Below are 16328 nucleotides of genomic sequence, written 5' to 3' on the forward strand. Positions count from 1 at the left end.
CTCATATAACAGGAGTTACCTCTTTAAATACAGGAAGAATGGAGTGAGACCTCAATAATGATGTTTGTCAACTGGTTAATGTTTTAGGATCACTTACACATTCAGCAGCATATACAGAAACTTACTCCCAAGGAAGAAAATCAAGTGAAAGTAGACTGTGTAAAGCCTTCAAGTTGAAACAAATAATCTTCTCAATGTCTAACAGAGTTAAAGCTACAGACAACAATGTGAAAGAGTGACAAGGATACTATAAATTAGACCTGCATACAGATTTTCTCTGATATATCTATATGGCTATATGGCCTATTCATATTAGATTTTCTAGATACCTGCCTATTTACTTTTTGAGTAATGATTTCAGCATCCCCCTTTTTTGAGATATTTAGGGCCAAATACCACATCAGCAGAATCACCATCCTGGGAACTGAAATGAAGTCCTAGCCCATAGCATGTGTCTTGGTATTTGGAGGGACAGGTGTCAAAGCCTGTACATTTTATCCATCAAGTACATTCAGTCATTATGCAATGACTGAACTGCTATTGACAGCCTCCTATAAAGAGCTGGTTTATCACTGTGCTAGACAACCAAATACTCATGTTTTCAGAGGAATTAAAGGAATAAAATAGTTGTTTCAATAAAGTATCTGCTATTGTAACAGAGAAACAAAACAAAACAATTCTATTTCCTTCTGAGTAAGGAAACACAGTTTTAAGTGATAGACTATGAATACACACATATACATACACATCCAAACACATGCATACATACACACCCAGTGTTCATTAAAGGTTGGCGTGAACCTGAAGGGACCTCTTCAAGATGCTTTAAAGGGTTTAAAATGCAAAACCTTTATCATCCACAGATAGAGCAAAGTGAGAAAGGAAAGAAATAAAAACACATCAGTAAAGATAAGCTTCCATGAATGTAAGTCTCAAATACTGCTTAACTTGAAATAATGAACCACAATGAGGGCCTGGAATGTGGCTTAGTGGTAGTGCTTGCCTCACTTGCATGAAGCCCTGGGTTTGATTCCTCAGTGCCATACAAGCAGAAAAAGCTTGAAGTGGCACTATGGCTCAAGTAGTAGAGTACTACCCTTGAGAAAAAGCAGCTCAGGGAGTGCCCAGGCCCTGAGTTCAAGCCCCAGGACTAGCAAAAAAAAAAAATCACACAATGTCATTAGCCATGAAAAATTTAGGAAAAAAGTCCAGTGCATGCAAAGATAAATATAATAAAACCCAAAAGATGTCTATATACCAATGAAAATGGTACAGAGTCCCATTTGTGGCTTAATAATCACAACATTGACATTTTAATGATTGTTCCTAAGAATTTAGGAGAAAAAATAGATATACTATTGGGCAGTAATAGTTTGCAAGATAATTTTAGTGGTTCATTTCTTTATTTTTTATGGGACAGGAGTTCACTATTTTGTCCAGGTTGGCCTTAAATTCATGATCCTCCTGCCTCAGCCTATCAGACTTATTTCTCCATTTAGAAAAGTCCATTAATGAAGCTGCTAGGCATGATGGCACATATCTATGGCCCTAACTACTCAGGAGACTGAGGCAGAAATATCACTTGAGCCCGGGAATTCAAGACTGGCCTGGGCAACATAGTGAGACCCCCCCTCATATCAACCTAAATAAATAGATAATAAGAAGAAACATAATCATTTCAACTTTTAGATGAATTAACCTAATTACAATAAAATTGCAATGTCTTATGATTTGAAGTTTTATATCTCAGAGTTACCTATATCTCAGAGTTAAAAGGACAATTTATATTCATTAGATACATAGCGAAGTTCTATATATATAATATGTAATATATTATATATTTAAATAAGCTAATACATTATCTGGAAAAAAAGTATTTATAGCTCTTACTAGGAAAAAAATTAAATGTCTTAAGAGACTGAGTTTTTTGGTGTCTGTTAAATATATGTTGTATGCATGTACACATGTATATATACACATGTGCACTACTAAACCCACATAGCAGTTTCAATCACTGGGTGCTATCCCAAATAGAGAATTCACAAGATCACCAAATATAGATTTTTAAAAGTTTGACCACTATAGCACAGTTTGTCTGATAACCTAAAAAAGAATAAATGTCATTAACTAAAAAGCACCATCAGCAGAATGCTCTGCTGTGATAGCCATCTACCTTTGCCTGATCCTTTTTATTATGAAATTCCTGCTGAGTTGAATGAGTATGTCACATTTCTATCTTAGTCCTGCTGTTGGTACATGTTTTTAACTTACAAAAAAGATTTTAAAATTTTTCAAGCAAACATCCTTCATTATGTATGATGTTGACTTGCCTGGAAAATCATAAAGATTTTGTTTGTTTTGCATCACCCATAGACTCTGGGCCTGTTTAGAATGCCAGAGTGTTTCTCCTAAATACAAAAATCAAATTCAACAAAAATCAAATAGAAAAGTTGAAGCTGAGAAAAGATAATAGTTATGTGTCCTTGAACATACCGAAAGAAAAGTACAAATAATCTGAAAAGTTAAAACAACCTTCGAAGTCTAGAATGAAGAAGCGCCTCTAATATAATATGCTTCTCACCTTTCCAGTGTGAAAATATAAGCACCAGCAAAATTCACTAGAGACCAGAGAAACAACCTGCAAAGTGCTGAACAAACTACAAGCATGGGGTATTTCTCAGTGTAGCAGTACCAAATACCTAATGGAAAGACTAGGGGGAGGGAAGAGTAACACATGAGAGCCTCTGTTAGACTCTACCAGTAGGTCAGAGGTGTATACTACAGGTTTAATTGGAAAATTCCCTGTTTCCTTGTCCTTCTCCTTCTTATTGACAATTCATGAATTTGATACAAACTAAGTATTGCTGCTAGAAGCCAGAGTGTGTATATGTGTGTTGTGTACATCCCTCATGTTTACAGAGCAAGAAAAACTGAAAAACAAAACAAAAATAAACCAATGCAAGTGAGAAAAGGAGATCATTATAAATCTTCTGTAAACAAGTTCCTGGAATAGGAGTTGCTATTTTCCTTGGCATCCCCGATACACTGCTGTGGGTGTATAATATTAGCACGTGAGGACACAAAATATCAGCACAAAGCCAGGGAAGAGAGGAGACCAGGCTTTCTATTTAAGCTCTTCATATTTCTCAACTACGTTTAGTATCTTTGTAGTTGTACTTTCTTTTTGGCCCCTAAGTGAAAATCTCTCCAATGAAAATTGCAAACCTGTTTTTTAAAAAAATTCAGGAATTTTTCCATATTTTATGAACAAAAATACCAGAAATGGAAGAGATGACAAAAACTCAAGCAGATCCAAATTCAACCATCCACTTTTCATACTTCTCCAAGTCTGCAGCAGAGACAGACTTAGCGATTTTCTTTAGAGCCAACTCAAAGTCTCCTTTGGTAACAGGCATCTGGAGTTCCTCCTTAGAAAGCGCCCGGATCTCCTCTGGACTTAAGCCATTGATGCGCCGCCTCATTGCCATTAAAGAAGCATCCCTGGGAACATACCAAAAGCAGTCAACAGCAACCGTGACAAGTATTTCCAGCACTTTTGATGTCACAAAGTTATGAGAAAACATTCAAAAAATTATTTTAGATGAGAAAAATTTCCATTTCAGAGACATCCCTGAGGTTTCAGCAAAGGTTAAAAGAGGGACTTAAACCATTAATGAACCATAACAATCTTAAGTTGAACTTGGATAGTACTGAATCTTCTATACCTGTACCTCAAAATAACCAAGTAGTTTAGAAACTGAAGTCAAGTTTTGAAATACTGAATTGCATACTTGGAAATGAATAAATTACTAACACTAAGATAACTTAAATCAAATACCAGGATGTCTCTATAGCCTCATGTAAGAGGAAAACCCAGGAACTCCTTTCTCTGTAACAGGGATATATCCACAGAGCAGACATGGAACTTCCTACAGGGAGTATTTGTGACAACTAAAGGAATAAACTCAGGCTTCTCCTGGTCTAATTTACAGTGCTAGTGTAACAATTATAAATAAGTATGAAGGCTTTAAAGAAATAGAAGATTCATGTTCCCACAAAAACTACTAAGAAGGACAAACCAATCAAAACCTTAAATTTGCAGATGTTTTACTATAGTAATAGTATAAACTTTTGTGAGCTTACTGAGTGTCACTAACCTTAGATGCACATATAACAAAAAACTTTCAGAAGAAATGAGTAAAGCATTCTAAGGCTTTAAAGAAAGACTGCTGGGATCAATTTTAGTTAGGAAAATAAAATTTAAAAATCCTCTTTATTGAATTATGTGAATTATCTAAACTTACAATGTCACTAAACTGCAATGGGAATCTTAAAAGGTGTCTATATGTGTTTCTTTCCTAGATTAAGCTGATCAATTACCTTCGTGTGCATGTGATCAAATAAGACCAAATAAAATTAAATGATAGTCTTTATACTGCTGTACCTCGGCACAAATCTGAAGTTAAATTAACCACAGATTATTCAGTTATTATTATCAAATCAAACACAACTGTTTCTGAGAAATAAGAAATAAATACATATGTGAGGGCAATATGTGAGTTGTGCACCTATAACTGCTGTACTTGGAAGACTGAGGCAGAACTATGAGTTTCAGGCCAGCCTGGATGACACAGCAGGACCTTATTTCAAATAATGTTATGTAATTATTTATCTAGCCATGATCAGTAAAAAGTTATACAGAAAATGAAAAACATTTCACAAATGAGATGTTTTTTCTTTCTTGCGATTGTTTCTAACATATTTATAAGATGATTTCTTTGTTGCTTTGTATGTCCCTCCCCCACGGTATAACCCATGCTTTCACTGTATTTGATGTTGGTATAATTTGTGGAGGGGAAGGGGAAAAACAAATTGTTTAAATAGGGATACAGGTGGACCCATTGCAACAATGAGATGTACAAGTCGTTATGTCGAAAAACGAACTTTACAACTTTGGCCGGGAGTGTAGGGGGGGCTTGGTGGTGTGAGTGGGAGATGGGAAGGGATGGTAGGGAAAAAACAAAGGAGGCAACAATGCTTGATAAGAAATGTACTTCAATACCTTGCCCGTGTAATTGTAACCCCTCTGTACGGTATTTTCACAATAAAAAAAATTAAAAATTAAAAAAAAGAATTGGGTAGCTGCTTTCTGGCTTAAGGGTGAACTACTCTGCCTAATTATCAGTGCCCTGCAAAATCTACAGATAATGCCAAGATCACGGGTCACTAAAAATTACCTGCAGACATTAGTTATGTCCGCTCCAGAATAGCCTTCAATCTTCTCTGCTATATCTTCCAGTTGAATATCAGGATCCAATTCGACCTCACGAAGATTGATCTTCAGAAGTTCAGCTCTTCCTTTTGCTATTAGAAGAAGTTTTATTACAATTAGGCATGTTACTTTACAAATTGCTTTTGCTGAGAAATGTTGTATTAATATATAGGAGAAGAAGAATCATGCAAAGAAGAGTCAATAACTGGAAGTTTATCAATTAATGGCAGAACTCACAGAATCACTGAAGTCCACATGCACCTTTGCAATCATCCTCATACACTGAGGAAGATATAAACATTAGTGTATTCAAGCACCAGAAATGCTGCTCCTAGGCTGGATGTAGCTTAGTGGTAGAGCACCTGCCTAGCAAGCATAAGGCCCAAGTTCTAGCCACAGTAGCATGCACACATGTACCCACGTGTATACACACACACACACATACATACACACAGAGCTTAGTTTTATAGAACTAGACTTAGTAGAGCTCCTATAAATGACTACTCACAATGTGCTATGAAAGAAGAACTCTCAAGAGTTGCTTTAAAATATCCCTAGAAATCAACGACTGGCACAAAATGCTTATTAATTTTTTTGAGGGGGGAGGGTCGGTCATGGGGTCTGAACTCTCGGCCTGGGCATGGTCCCTTAGCTCTTTAGCTCAAGACTAGCGCTCTACCACTTGAGCCACAGTGCCACTTCCAGCTTTTTTTCTGCTTATATGGTGCTGAGGAATTGAACTCAGGGCCTTATACATGCAAGGCAAACACTCTACCACTCATTTAATTTTTTTAAGCCAGTACCTATAATATCAGAACTTATAAGGGCAGGAGTATCACAACTTTGAGGCCAGCCTATGCTATACCACTCTAGCTTAAAAAACAAGCAAGCAAATAAGCAAGCAAACAAAACTGAAGCCAGGCATGACAGCTCACACCTACAATCCCAGCTACTCAGAAGGTACAGAGCAAGATCACCATTTGAGGCCAGTTTGGCAAAGAGTGAGACCCAATTTCAATTAACAAACTGGACATAGTGTTTCATGCCTGTGGCCCCAGCTATGTGAGAGGCCATCAGCAGGCAAATGACAGTCTGAGAACAGCTCCAGAAAAAAAACATGACAGCTTACTTGACCAGTTAATTAAAGGGCAGGGTGTGGTAAAGTATAGAGAGTCTGCCTAGCAAGCACAAGACCCTGACTTCAAACCCCATCTATATAAGTACACAAATGTAAAATAAAATTTTCACTTGAAGAGCCAGTCCATAAACATTCACTAATCCAGTATGTTTTGATTTTTTGCCTTTGTAGTGCTAGGAATAATAGAAGGTGCTTTACCACAGAGCTATATATCTAAAGGCTCCAAAAAAAATTTTTAGGGGGTTTGAACTCAAGATCTTTTTATTTTCAAGTTATTTTTGAGATAGCATCTCACTTTTACTCAGGTCAGTCTGAAACATGACACTCCTATTTATGCTTCCCAACACACTGGTCTCTGAATGGGCTAACCTAGAACTGTGATCTTCCCAATCCTAGCCTCCCCAAGGCTGAGATGACTGTGCTAGACCACTACTGTCTTTTCTTAATTAACCAATTAATATCTGATACTTCACTATTGCTTTCAAAATGGCAGGTCTGCTTAATGCAGCACTCTAAGATAGCATATAACTAATTATCTGGTTCTCTACAATTCCTTGAGACACAATGTTTTCCAAAACTTAACTTTGCTAAATTTTAAATCCATACAAAAATCATTAACTGATTCATGAATGGTTATTTCAACCTTATCACTTTCCCAGCCTGCTTCTCTTCTCTTCCCCTTTTTGACTTAAGCACTAGCTGTCATATCATTACACTCTTCCTAGCAACAATGTCATGTATACATATGCCATCCTAAAAAAATTTCACTATTTGCTTTCCTAACCTTTACAAACCATCATATATTGCCTTTAGTTGTGGTGTCCCATTCAGCTGCTTTCATCTAAAATAGCTCCCTGTTTGCTTTTGTTGTGTTTTTCTAACTGACATAACTCTTCTCCAACTGACCTTACAGAGCCAAGGAATCCCAAGAAAGAGTCTAGGAAGTCTGTTGTAAAGCCTGATGGGCAAAACTAAAATGTTTATGGAAATAGAAAGAACCAAAACACTCTGGAAGAGCAATAACGAGGAACAAGGAACCACTCTATCAGTTTATTAGACTTATTGCAAAGCAACAAGATTCCCATCAGGATTGCACTTCATGGAGAATGACAAACAGATCAATAACAGAATAGAAGCAAATGGAAGTGTAAATTACAGACACGACTATCACAGGTGGTCAGGGATGCCTTTTCAAATAATGAAGCTAGAACAACTGACTATCCACAGGGAAAGAAACTGGCTCTACCTCACATTACACACAGTCACTGAATGTATTTAAATTAGGAACTCCTATTCAGAAAAAGATACCTGTTAAGTCTCTACTAAATAGAACCACCTTCAGAAAAAGCATATATAGTGAAAACAGACAAACTAGAGAGTATAAGGAGACATTTATAATATAGATAAGCAACAATGAATTTATATCCGTTATTTTAAAAAGCTCTTTCAAATCAAGAAGAAAAGGTTAAACTATCCAAGAGAAGCATAGGCAAAAGATAAACAGATACCACAACTCAAATAGCTAATACACAAAGAGAAAATTGTTCAGATTCTTTGAACTCAGGGCTTTGTGCTTGCTAGGTAGGCATTTTATCACATGAACCATCATGATGCCAGCTCTTTCTATCTACACCATTTTTTTTCATTAAAAAATTATTGTTATTATAAAGGTGATGTCCAGAGGTGTTACAGTTACTTAAGTCGGGTAAAGGGTATATTTCTTTTAAAAATAATGTGAGTTATTTAAAAAAAAATAGGGCCTCACTTCCTATCTGGACTAGCCTGGATGACTATGATCCAAGTTTTGCTTTCCTGTGTAGCAGAGGTGACAGGGGTGTTCCACTGTGTCTAGCCATAGTGCTTCCTCCCAAGATGGGATGGGCAGGCATATGCTTTCACACCCAGCCATTGATGAGATGGAGTCTCATAAATTTTTGGTCTGGGTTGGTGTCAGACAGTGATCTCCTATCTCGACTTTTCAAATAACAAGAATTATAGGCCTGAACCACCATGACAGGCTCAAATTCTTTACTAAAAAATGAAATACAATGTAAACCACAATGCAATAATGGTGCCTACCAGTTTATTGGAATAAATTACAAAATCTGGTACCAAGCAAATATCAGAAAAATATAAAATAACAGACACTCTCAAATACTGCTGGAAGGAGTTTATTCTGGAAAAACCATTTTGGAAAACATAGTGATGCATTAATATATGAAATATTTTTTAAACACAAAGTTACCTACCAATTACTCCTAAAAAACATTCTTGCCTAAAGAAACCAGGAATTTTTTTTTATCATTACACATGTACAGGATGTTCACATTCGCATAGTTCATAATATCTACTGTAGGAAAGAATCAAAACATTCAGAAAATACACGATGGAGAAACTGTGGTACAATCACAAATGGATGTTATGGGTTGAACCGTTTCCTTTAAATTTCTTACATACTGTTCTAACTCCCAGTGTCTCAAAGGGTGACTGTATTTGAAGATAGGACCTTCAAAGGAGGAGGCCGGCCCTAAGCCTACATGCCTGGCATCCTTTCAAGAAGAGATGTTAAGTGAAATGAACCCCAAGATAGGGACACAACTTGTTTTTTCTTTTTTGCTATTGTTTTAATGTATCTAAAATGCACTATGTGATTTTTTTTTTATGTTCTTCCCCCACAGTATAACCCGTTGTCACTGTATTTGATGTCAGTGCCCTGTATCTTGTATATACATTTTTCTAATTTGGGGAGGGGAAGGGAAATAACAAAATGCTGAAACAAGGATACAAGTCGACCCATTGTAACAATGAGATGTACAAGACACTATGTAGAAAACGAACTTCAGAACTTGGAGGGGGGGGAGTTGGAGAGGTGGGGAGGGAAGGGATGGTAGGGAAAAACAAAGGAGGAGGTAACAATGCTGGATAAGAAATGTACTCATTACCTTACTCATGTAACTGTAACCCCTCTGTACACTATTTTTACAATAAAAAACAAAAAAGAAGAGATTAGGATGCAGATACACTTAGAAGGCACCACAGGAGACACAGGAGGAAGATAACATCTAGCAAGCAAACCAAAGTCTCAAAATGAAAGCAACTCCAAAGACACCTTTGGTTTTTTTGGGGGGGTTTTTTGTTTTGTTTTTTTGGTTGGTCATGGGGCTTGAACTTTAGGCTTGGGTGCTGTCCCTGTGCTCTTCAGCTCAAGGCTATCACTCTACCACTTGAGCCACAGCTCCACTTCCAGTTTTTGAGTGTTTTATTGGAGATAAAGAGTCTCACAGACTTTCCTGCCCAGGCTGGCTTTGAACTGTGATCCTCAGATCTCAGCCTCTTGAGTAGCTAGGATTAAAGGCATGAGCCACCAGCCACTGACGTCTGGCCAAAGACACCTTTTTTTTTTTTTTGTCGGTCATGGGGCTTGAACTCTGGGCCTGGGCGCTGCCCCTCAGCTCTTCAGCTCAAAGCGAGCACTCTACCACTTGAGCTACAGCGCCACTTCCGGTTTTCTGGTGGTTTATTGGAGATAGGAGTCTCACAGTCTCTCCTGCCCGGGCTGGCTTTGAACCGAGATCCTCAGATCTCAGCCTCCTGAGTAGCTAGGATTACAGGCGTGAGCCAACAGCGCCCGGCTGCAATGACACCTTTGTTACCAAGGAAAGTCTAAGTAAATACTTAGCTTTGCTTGTTCTTGGGTAACTTTTTTTGGGGGGGGCAGTCATGGGGCCTCAACTCTGGGCTTGGGTGCTGTCCCTCAACTCTTCAGCTTAAGGCTAGCATTCTACCACTTGAACCACAGCTCCACTTCTGGCTTTTTCTATTTATGTGGTGCTGAGGAATCGAACCTAGGGCCTTATGCATATAAGGCAAGCACTCTACCACTGAGCCACCATCTCAGCCCTTGGAAACTTTTAAGATCACTAATTGTGGAGTACAACTGACAATCTATCACTGTCTATCACAATCTATCACTTTCCCACTAACTTTGCTATAGGAAGCACCTCTACTACATGGAGTACAGTAACAGTGGCCTATGATAGCTTTCAAAGATTTGAAGAGCAAATTCGCTGAAAATATTAACTCTTAACTTGGCCTTGCAGATGTCTGATGGGTAACTGGATAATAATAAGGCTTAGTATCTCTGTCTTCATATTGTGTCTGTATCCTCTGCCGTCTTAATCTTCGGGCCATGAGCGACTCAGCTCTGCATATAGAAATGTGGATTATTTGAGAAATGTTTCATCCAAAGCTATAATATAGGGTTGACTTGACCTTCACTTGTCTAGTCTCTATTCTCCCTTCAAGACCAAAAACACCTACCAGATTCCATGACCAGAAACATCAGATTATAAAAGGAATAAACAAGAGGGGATGCAAGTTCCTGTAAGATCTCTGTTTATTCTAGGATAGACAACATAAATATTCATTTCCTTTTTTCCCTGTATCTATAAGCCCTCAAGTCCTTGAAGAGGAGAAGCTCTCTCTTCTCCATTCTTTGACCACTTAATAATGCCTTTATCTACAAACTTGTCTCTTACACATTGGTTTATCCTGGGATGAGCTTTAGGATTTGGATTTGGGAATGTCCTCGGACTTTTGAGGCTCCAGAACTGTGAGTAACTTAACATCAGTTGCATACGCTACCTAGTCTTTGGTATTAATTATGGCAGTTCTAGAAAAAAATAGAATACCACAAGGAAACAAAAATGAACTATATCTATATGCAGTAACATGGATGAATCTTTAAAATATGTTAAACAAAGAAGCAAGATACAAAAGGCACAATTAGGTGATTTCATTTAGTAAAATGGAAAAGAAGTTAAAACTGTTTGGAGATGCATTATTAGGTGACAAAATTATATGGAAAGGCAATTGATTATTTCAATAACAAGAATGATGGTGACATGCAGGCAGGAAGAAAGCAGGGCTGAGGCAGGAACACTCAGAGAGCTGCTGAGTTCTGAGGGAATCCGTGTCTTACCCTAACTTAGTTACACTGGTCATTTGCTTTGCCAATTATTGGATTTGCCGAGCATTTTAATAAATGTTCTGCACTTACATTATATTTTCATGTGTACATATACACACTGCCAAGTAAGAGTCAACAGCAACCAAAGCAGAAAAAGAAGTAAATAAACATTCCAGAGGCTTGACAGAAAAAAAGAAAGAACACAACTAAAAAATCTTTGTCTCTAGATTTCCTTAATCTAGGCCACCATGTTGGATCACACCTATAGGAACATGATGCAGCTCACTGGCGCACCTGGAAAATGAGTGGTTTGGAGTGAAAGAACCTTCTTAAGCAGGTGGCTGGAAAGGAGACTGGGAAAAAGGAGGGAAGGGTAGAAGCTCCCACATTCATCCCATACAGGGTGCTATACTGGATGTCCACATAAGCACTTGACCCCAGTGCTCCACACAGCAAGGAATATGGGTGAACTACATCACACAATCCTCTTAATCCTAATTTTACAGTACTACTGTATTTGAATTTGTAAGCTAAATGTTTCTCTATGGCTCAGCCTAACTACTATTTATTCTTCCACAGAAATAATGTTTTCAGATAGTGATTTCAAATGACCCTGAAACATGAACCCATTCCTAAGTGAAGACTTGGTGGTTCATGTGATTAGCAACACCTACCTTCCCTAGGAACCAGGACTCTGGGAAAACTAGCATCTGTCTGTCTGTCTGTTTACCTACCTATCTATCTAGGAACAACTAGCATCTATCAATCTGTCGAGCCATCTGTCCATCCGTCCGTCCGTCCATCCATCCATCCATCCATCCATCCATCCATCCATCCATCCATCCATCCATCCATCCATTTACTATCATGAATCAATGTATGAGAATTGAGAATTCTAAACAATATATTTTTGTCTCAGCAAGACAAAATCTACTTCTCAAACAACACATTTTTAACTTTACATTTCAAGTTCACAAAATTTCCAGGGGAACTAGCTTTCAATGTTAGCCATGTCAATGATTTGCTAGAATATTCTAAGTAAGATTTATCTGCTCTATAAAAATGTATTAAACATATCTTAGCTATGGAGAATAATGCTGAGATAAACATAGTTGCACTGGTAGCTTTAATATGGCCTTGTTTGTGATCATTTGGGTAAATGCCCAAAAGTGGGATTGCTGGGTCATAGGGGAGCTCTATGTGGAGTCTTTTGAGGAACCTCCATACTGCTTTCCAAAGTGGTTGAACAAGTTTACACTCCCACCAACAATGCAGTAAGGTTCCCTTCTGTCCACATCCCTTTTAGCATCTATTGTTATTAGATTTCTTGATTCTAACCATTCTAACTGGGGTGAAGTGGAATCTCAGTGTTGTTTTGATTTGCATTTCTTTTATGTCTAGAGAAATTGAGCATTTCTTCATGTGTCTATTGGCCATCCTATTTCCTCTTCAGAGAAGTCTCTCTTTAAATCTTTAGCCCACTTATTAATCAGGTATTTGTTTCTTTGAGGATTTGTTGTTGGAGGGGTTAATTTTTTTTTTTTGGGGTCCGGTCATGGGGCCTGAACTCTGGGCCTGGGCGCTGTCCCTCAGCTCTTCAGCTAGTGCTCTACCACTTGAGCCACAGCGCCACTTCCGGCTTTTTTCTTTTTGCTTATGTGGTGCTGAAGAACCAAACCCAGGGCCTCCTGAATGCAAGGCAAGCACTCTACCACTGAGCCACCTTCCCAGCCCAGGAGGGGTTAACTTTTTGAGTTCTAAGTATATTTTAGATATGAGGCCCTTGTCTTTGTATGACTAGTAAACATCTCCCAATCTGTGGACTTTCTATTGATCTTGCTATGTCCTTTGCCATGCAGAAGCTCTGCAGTTTCATGCAATACCATTTGTCCAACCTTTCTTTGATTTATTGTGTTTCTGGGTCTCTATTAAGAAAATCTGGGCCTGTGCCAAGAAGCCCTAGAGATTCCCCTATTACTTCCTGTAATGTCTTCAGGGTGTCTACTTTGATTTCGAGGTCTTTGATCCATTTGGAGTTGATTCTGGTACAGGGTGATTTGTAAGGATCTAACTTTAGTTTTCGCCAGCACCATTTACTGAAGAGGCTAAGATATGGAACAAACCCAGATGCCCCTCAGTAGATGAGTGGATCAAGAAAATGTGATATATATATATATATATAGATAGATAGATATATAGATATGGATATAGATATAGAGAGATATATACAATGGAATTCTATGCTTCCATCAGAAAGAATGACACTGCCCCATTTGTTAGGAAATGGAAAGACTTGGAAAAAAATTATACTAAGTGAAGTAAGCCAGGCCCAAAGAAACACAGGTCCATGGTTTTCCTTATTTGCAATAATTAGTACACGCCTAGGATAATCTTACCAAACAAATAGAAAAGGTCAAAAGCTATACACATATGACCATATAGGATGGTGCTAAGCAAAATGGACCCTAAGATAGGGACACAAAAGGTTTTTTCTTTGTTGCTGTTGTTTTTAAAGTACTTATAATGTACTATGTGATTTCTTTTGTTTGTTTTATATGTTCTTCCCCCATAGTTAACCCCTGTTTTCACTGTATTTGACTCCAGTACCCTGCATCTTGTATATACATTTTTCTAATTTGGGGAGGGGGAGGGAAATAACAAAATGCTGAAACAAGAATTCAGAGGCTGACCAATTGTAACAATGAGATATACAAGACACTATGCTGAAAATGGAAGAGGTACAATGCTCAATAGGAAACGTATCCATTAACTTACTCATGTAACTGTAACACCTCTGTACAGTATCTCTACAATAAAAATATATATTAAAAATGTATTAAAACATATTTAATAACATTATGAAAATATAAATAATGTCCAATGCTATATATTAAGATTAACACACATTCTAAATTCAAACAAGTAAGATGAGAAGCACCACAGCCCACTTGTTATAATCTCAACTTCTTTTGAGCACAGCAGGCAGCTCACTGCAGGGGTACAGCAAGCACACCAGGAGAACTGTCTGCTCGGAGGCCTCTCCTGCTGCCCTGGGCAGGATGTCTAAACTCTAACTGCCCAGCTTCTTCATCTGTAAAATAAAGACAAGACTAGAACCCACCTTATTTGAGTATCATTAGGGTGAAAGGAGTACATGCACATGAAGCCTGAACCACATTCAGCATTCAACTAAGTGTTCACTACCCATCAGTATATCCAAAAATAGGCTATGAAGAGACTGAGAAAAAGTCCAAAATCCCTCTATGGAGAAACATCTGGGAAAGCACCAGTGTGCAGGGAACTGAGGAGACTCCACACTAAGAGACCAGCCAGCATAAAAGGCTACATGTGTAGGTATGCATTGAAGTAGGCTCTGAAAGGTTAATACAACTTCCATAAAAGAGGGGTGGAGGTGACAGGGAAACAGAGAGGCAGGGGTGAAATCCAGGAGATACAAGAACCATAAATAATGACATGAAAGTAGAAGGATGTCTGTGTGTTCCAGAATGAGGGAAAAAAAAGAAAAGTAGGAAAGTAAAGGGAATACTGATAAACACAGAGGCACAGTACACATAGCTAAGAACATAAACAGAATTTTAAAAAATGAAAGGACCCATACTGTACTATAAAAGGAATCTAGTCCTTCTAAAAGACTCTGTAATGTCTTAATTGTTCAGATTAGTCCAAAATCAAAATACTACTAAATGGAGAAACTGAAGAGTCCTGATTTCCTTAGGACAACAAGGTAGCTGCTATGACCTGCAAAAAGAGATACAATTTAGTGACCTTGGAGCTTCACTGCCATCAACATTTTCCTAACTACATTTTTTTCTCCTTAAAATTTAAAGTACAAATGATCAAATGATGTAATAGTTTAAGTAGTAAAATCTTTATTTTCCCTCCACTGGTATTAGTATTTGTAATCACTGTAATCAATGAAGCTAAAGGTCATTTCAAATACCATAGGCTCCCCGGTGGTCTAGTGGTTAGGATTCGGCGCTCTCAAATACCATGTGTATAGTTTGCTTAGAAAGCAAGTAAGAAGAAAAAATGGGGAAAGTGGGAAGAAACTAATAAAAGCAGGAATAGAGCAAATTACTTGATTTCACATCATGTGATGTGTTAATAGAGAATCAGGCACTAAGGAGTTCTAGGATGTGGAACAGTTTAAAAAGGCTGGAATATTACAGTATTTAGGGCTGTAGATTTCTAAATCTCCTCATTTAAATTAGCTGAATCTATGAGTTTAATCTGTGAAGTTGAGCACAATTTTAAGAAAAATAAGCTTTAAAAAATGACATTATTAACCAGGAACTGGTAGCTCACATCTATAATCCCAGCTATTCAGGAAACTGAGATGTGAGAATCACAGTTTGAAATTAGCCCAGTCAGGGTAGTCCCTAGGGACTCTAATCTCCAATTAACAACCCAAAAGTATAGTTGTGGCTCAAGTAACAGAGCACTATCCTTAAGCAAAAATATTCATGGACAGCACACAGACACTGAGTTCAAGCCCTAGGTCTAGAAAAAAAAAGAAAAAGAAAAAGAAAAAAATGAGCTTATTAAAATGAACTGATAAAAGAGTAAGGGCTGAGAAAACCAACTGAAGACAGAATCTGTGGGCTAAAATTTTACTAAGTAATAATGTTAGATATCTTTGAGGTTCAAAAGATACCTGGCATCCTTCTAAAGTAAGCAACTATAAAGTCACATAGGACATTAAGAGGCAACTGCTTCAGGCATAGAAGAACCATACAACAGTATTCATAGTTCTGTGATGTAATAAGAGTACCTGCCAGACATCTTTCAAGGAAAACAACATAGCCCAGACTCCCTACAATCTAGAGCATGCACTAAAGATCAGTAATACATTAGTAAGCAGATATATGTAACTCATAAATCAAGAGACTTAAAAATAGCCAACAGAAACAGGTGACCCAAGTGTTAGA

General features: G+C 37.7%; 1 protein-coding gene across 1 annotated transcript in view; it reads right to left on the reverse strand.

Moving 5' to 3' along the window:
• Positions 1 to 1768: 1768 nt before the first annotated feature.
• Positions 1769 to 16328, reverse strand: part of Katnal1 (katanin p60 subunit A-like 1) — a 75684-nt gene continuing 61124 nt past the window's right edge. Inside the window, exons 10-11 of the mRNA XM_013027278.1 lie at positions 5238 to 5364; positions 1769 to 3501 (exon numbers count right to left, since the gene is read on the reverse strand). Of these exons, the coding sequence (XP_012882732.1) occupies positions 3303 to 3501; positions 5238 to 5364 (326 nt within the window). The 3' untranslated portion in view covers positions 1769 to 3302. The remainder of the gene's footprint in view (positions 3502 to 5237; positions 5365 to 16328) is intronic.

This window comes from Dipodomys ordii, unplaced genomic scaffold (assembly GCF_000151885.1).
Source record: "Dipodomys ordii isolate 6190 unplaced genomic scaffold, Dord_2.0 Scaffold102, whole genome shotgun sequence".
In the NCBI taxonomy this organism is placed as follows: domain Eukaryota; kingdom Metazoa; phylum Chordata; class Mammalia; order Rodentia; family Heteromyidae; genus Dipodomys; species Dipodomys ordii.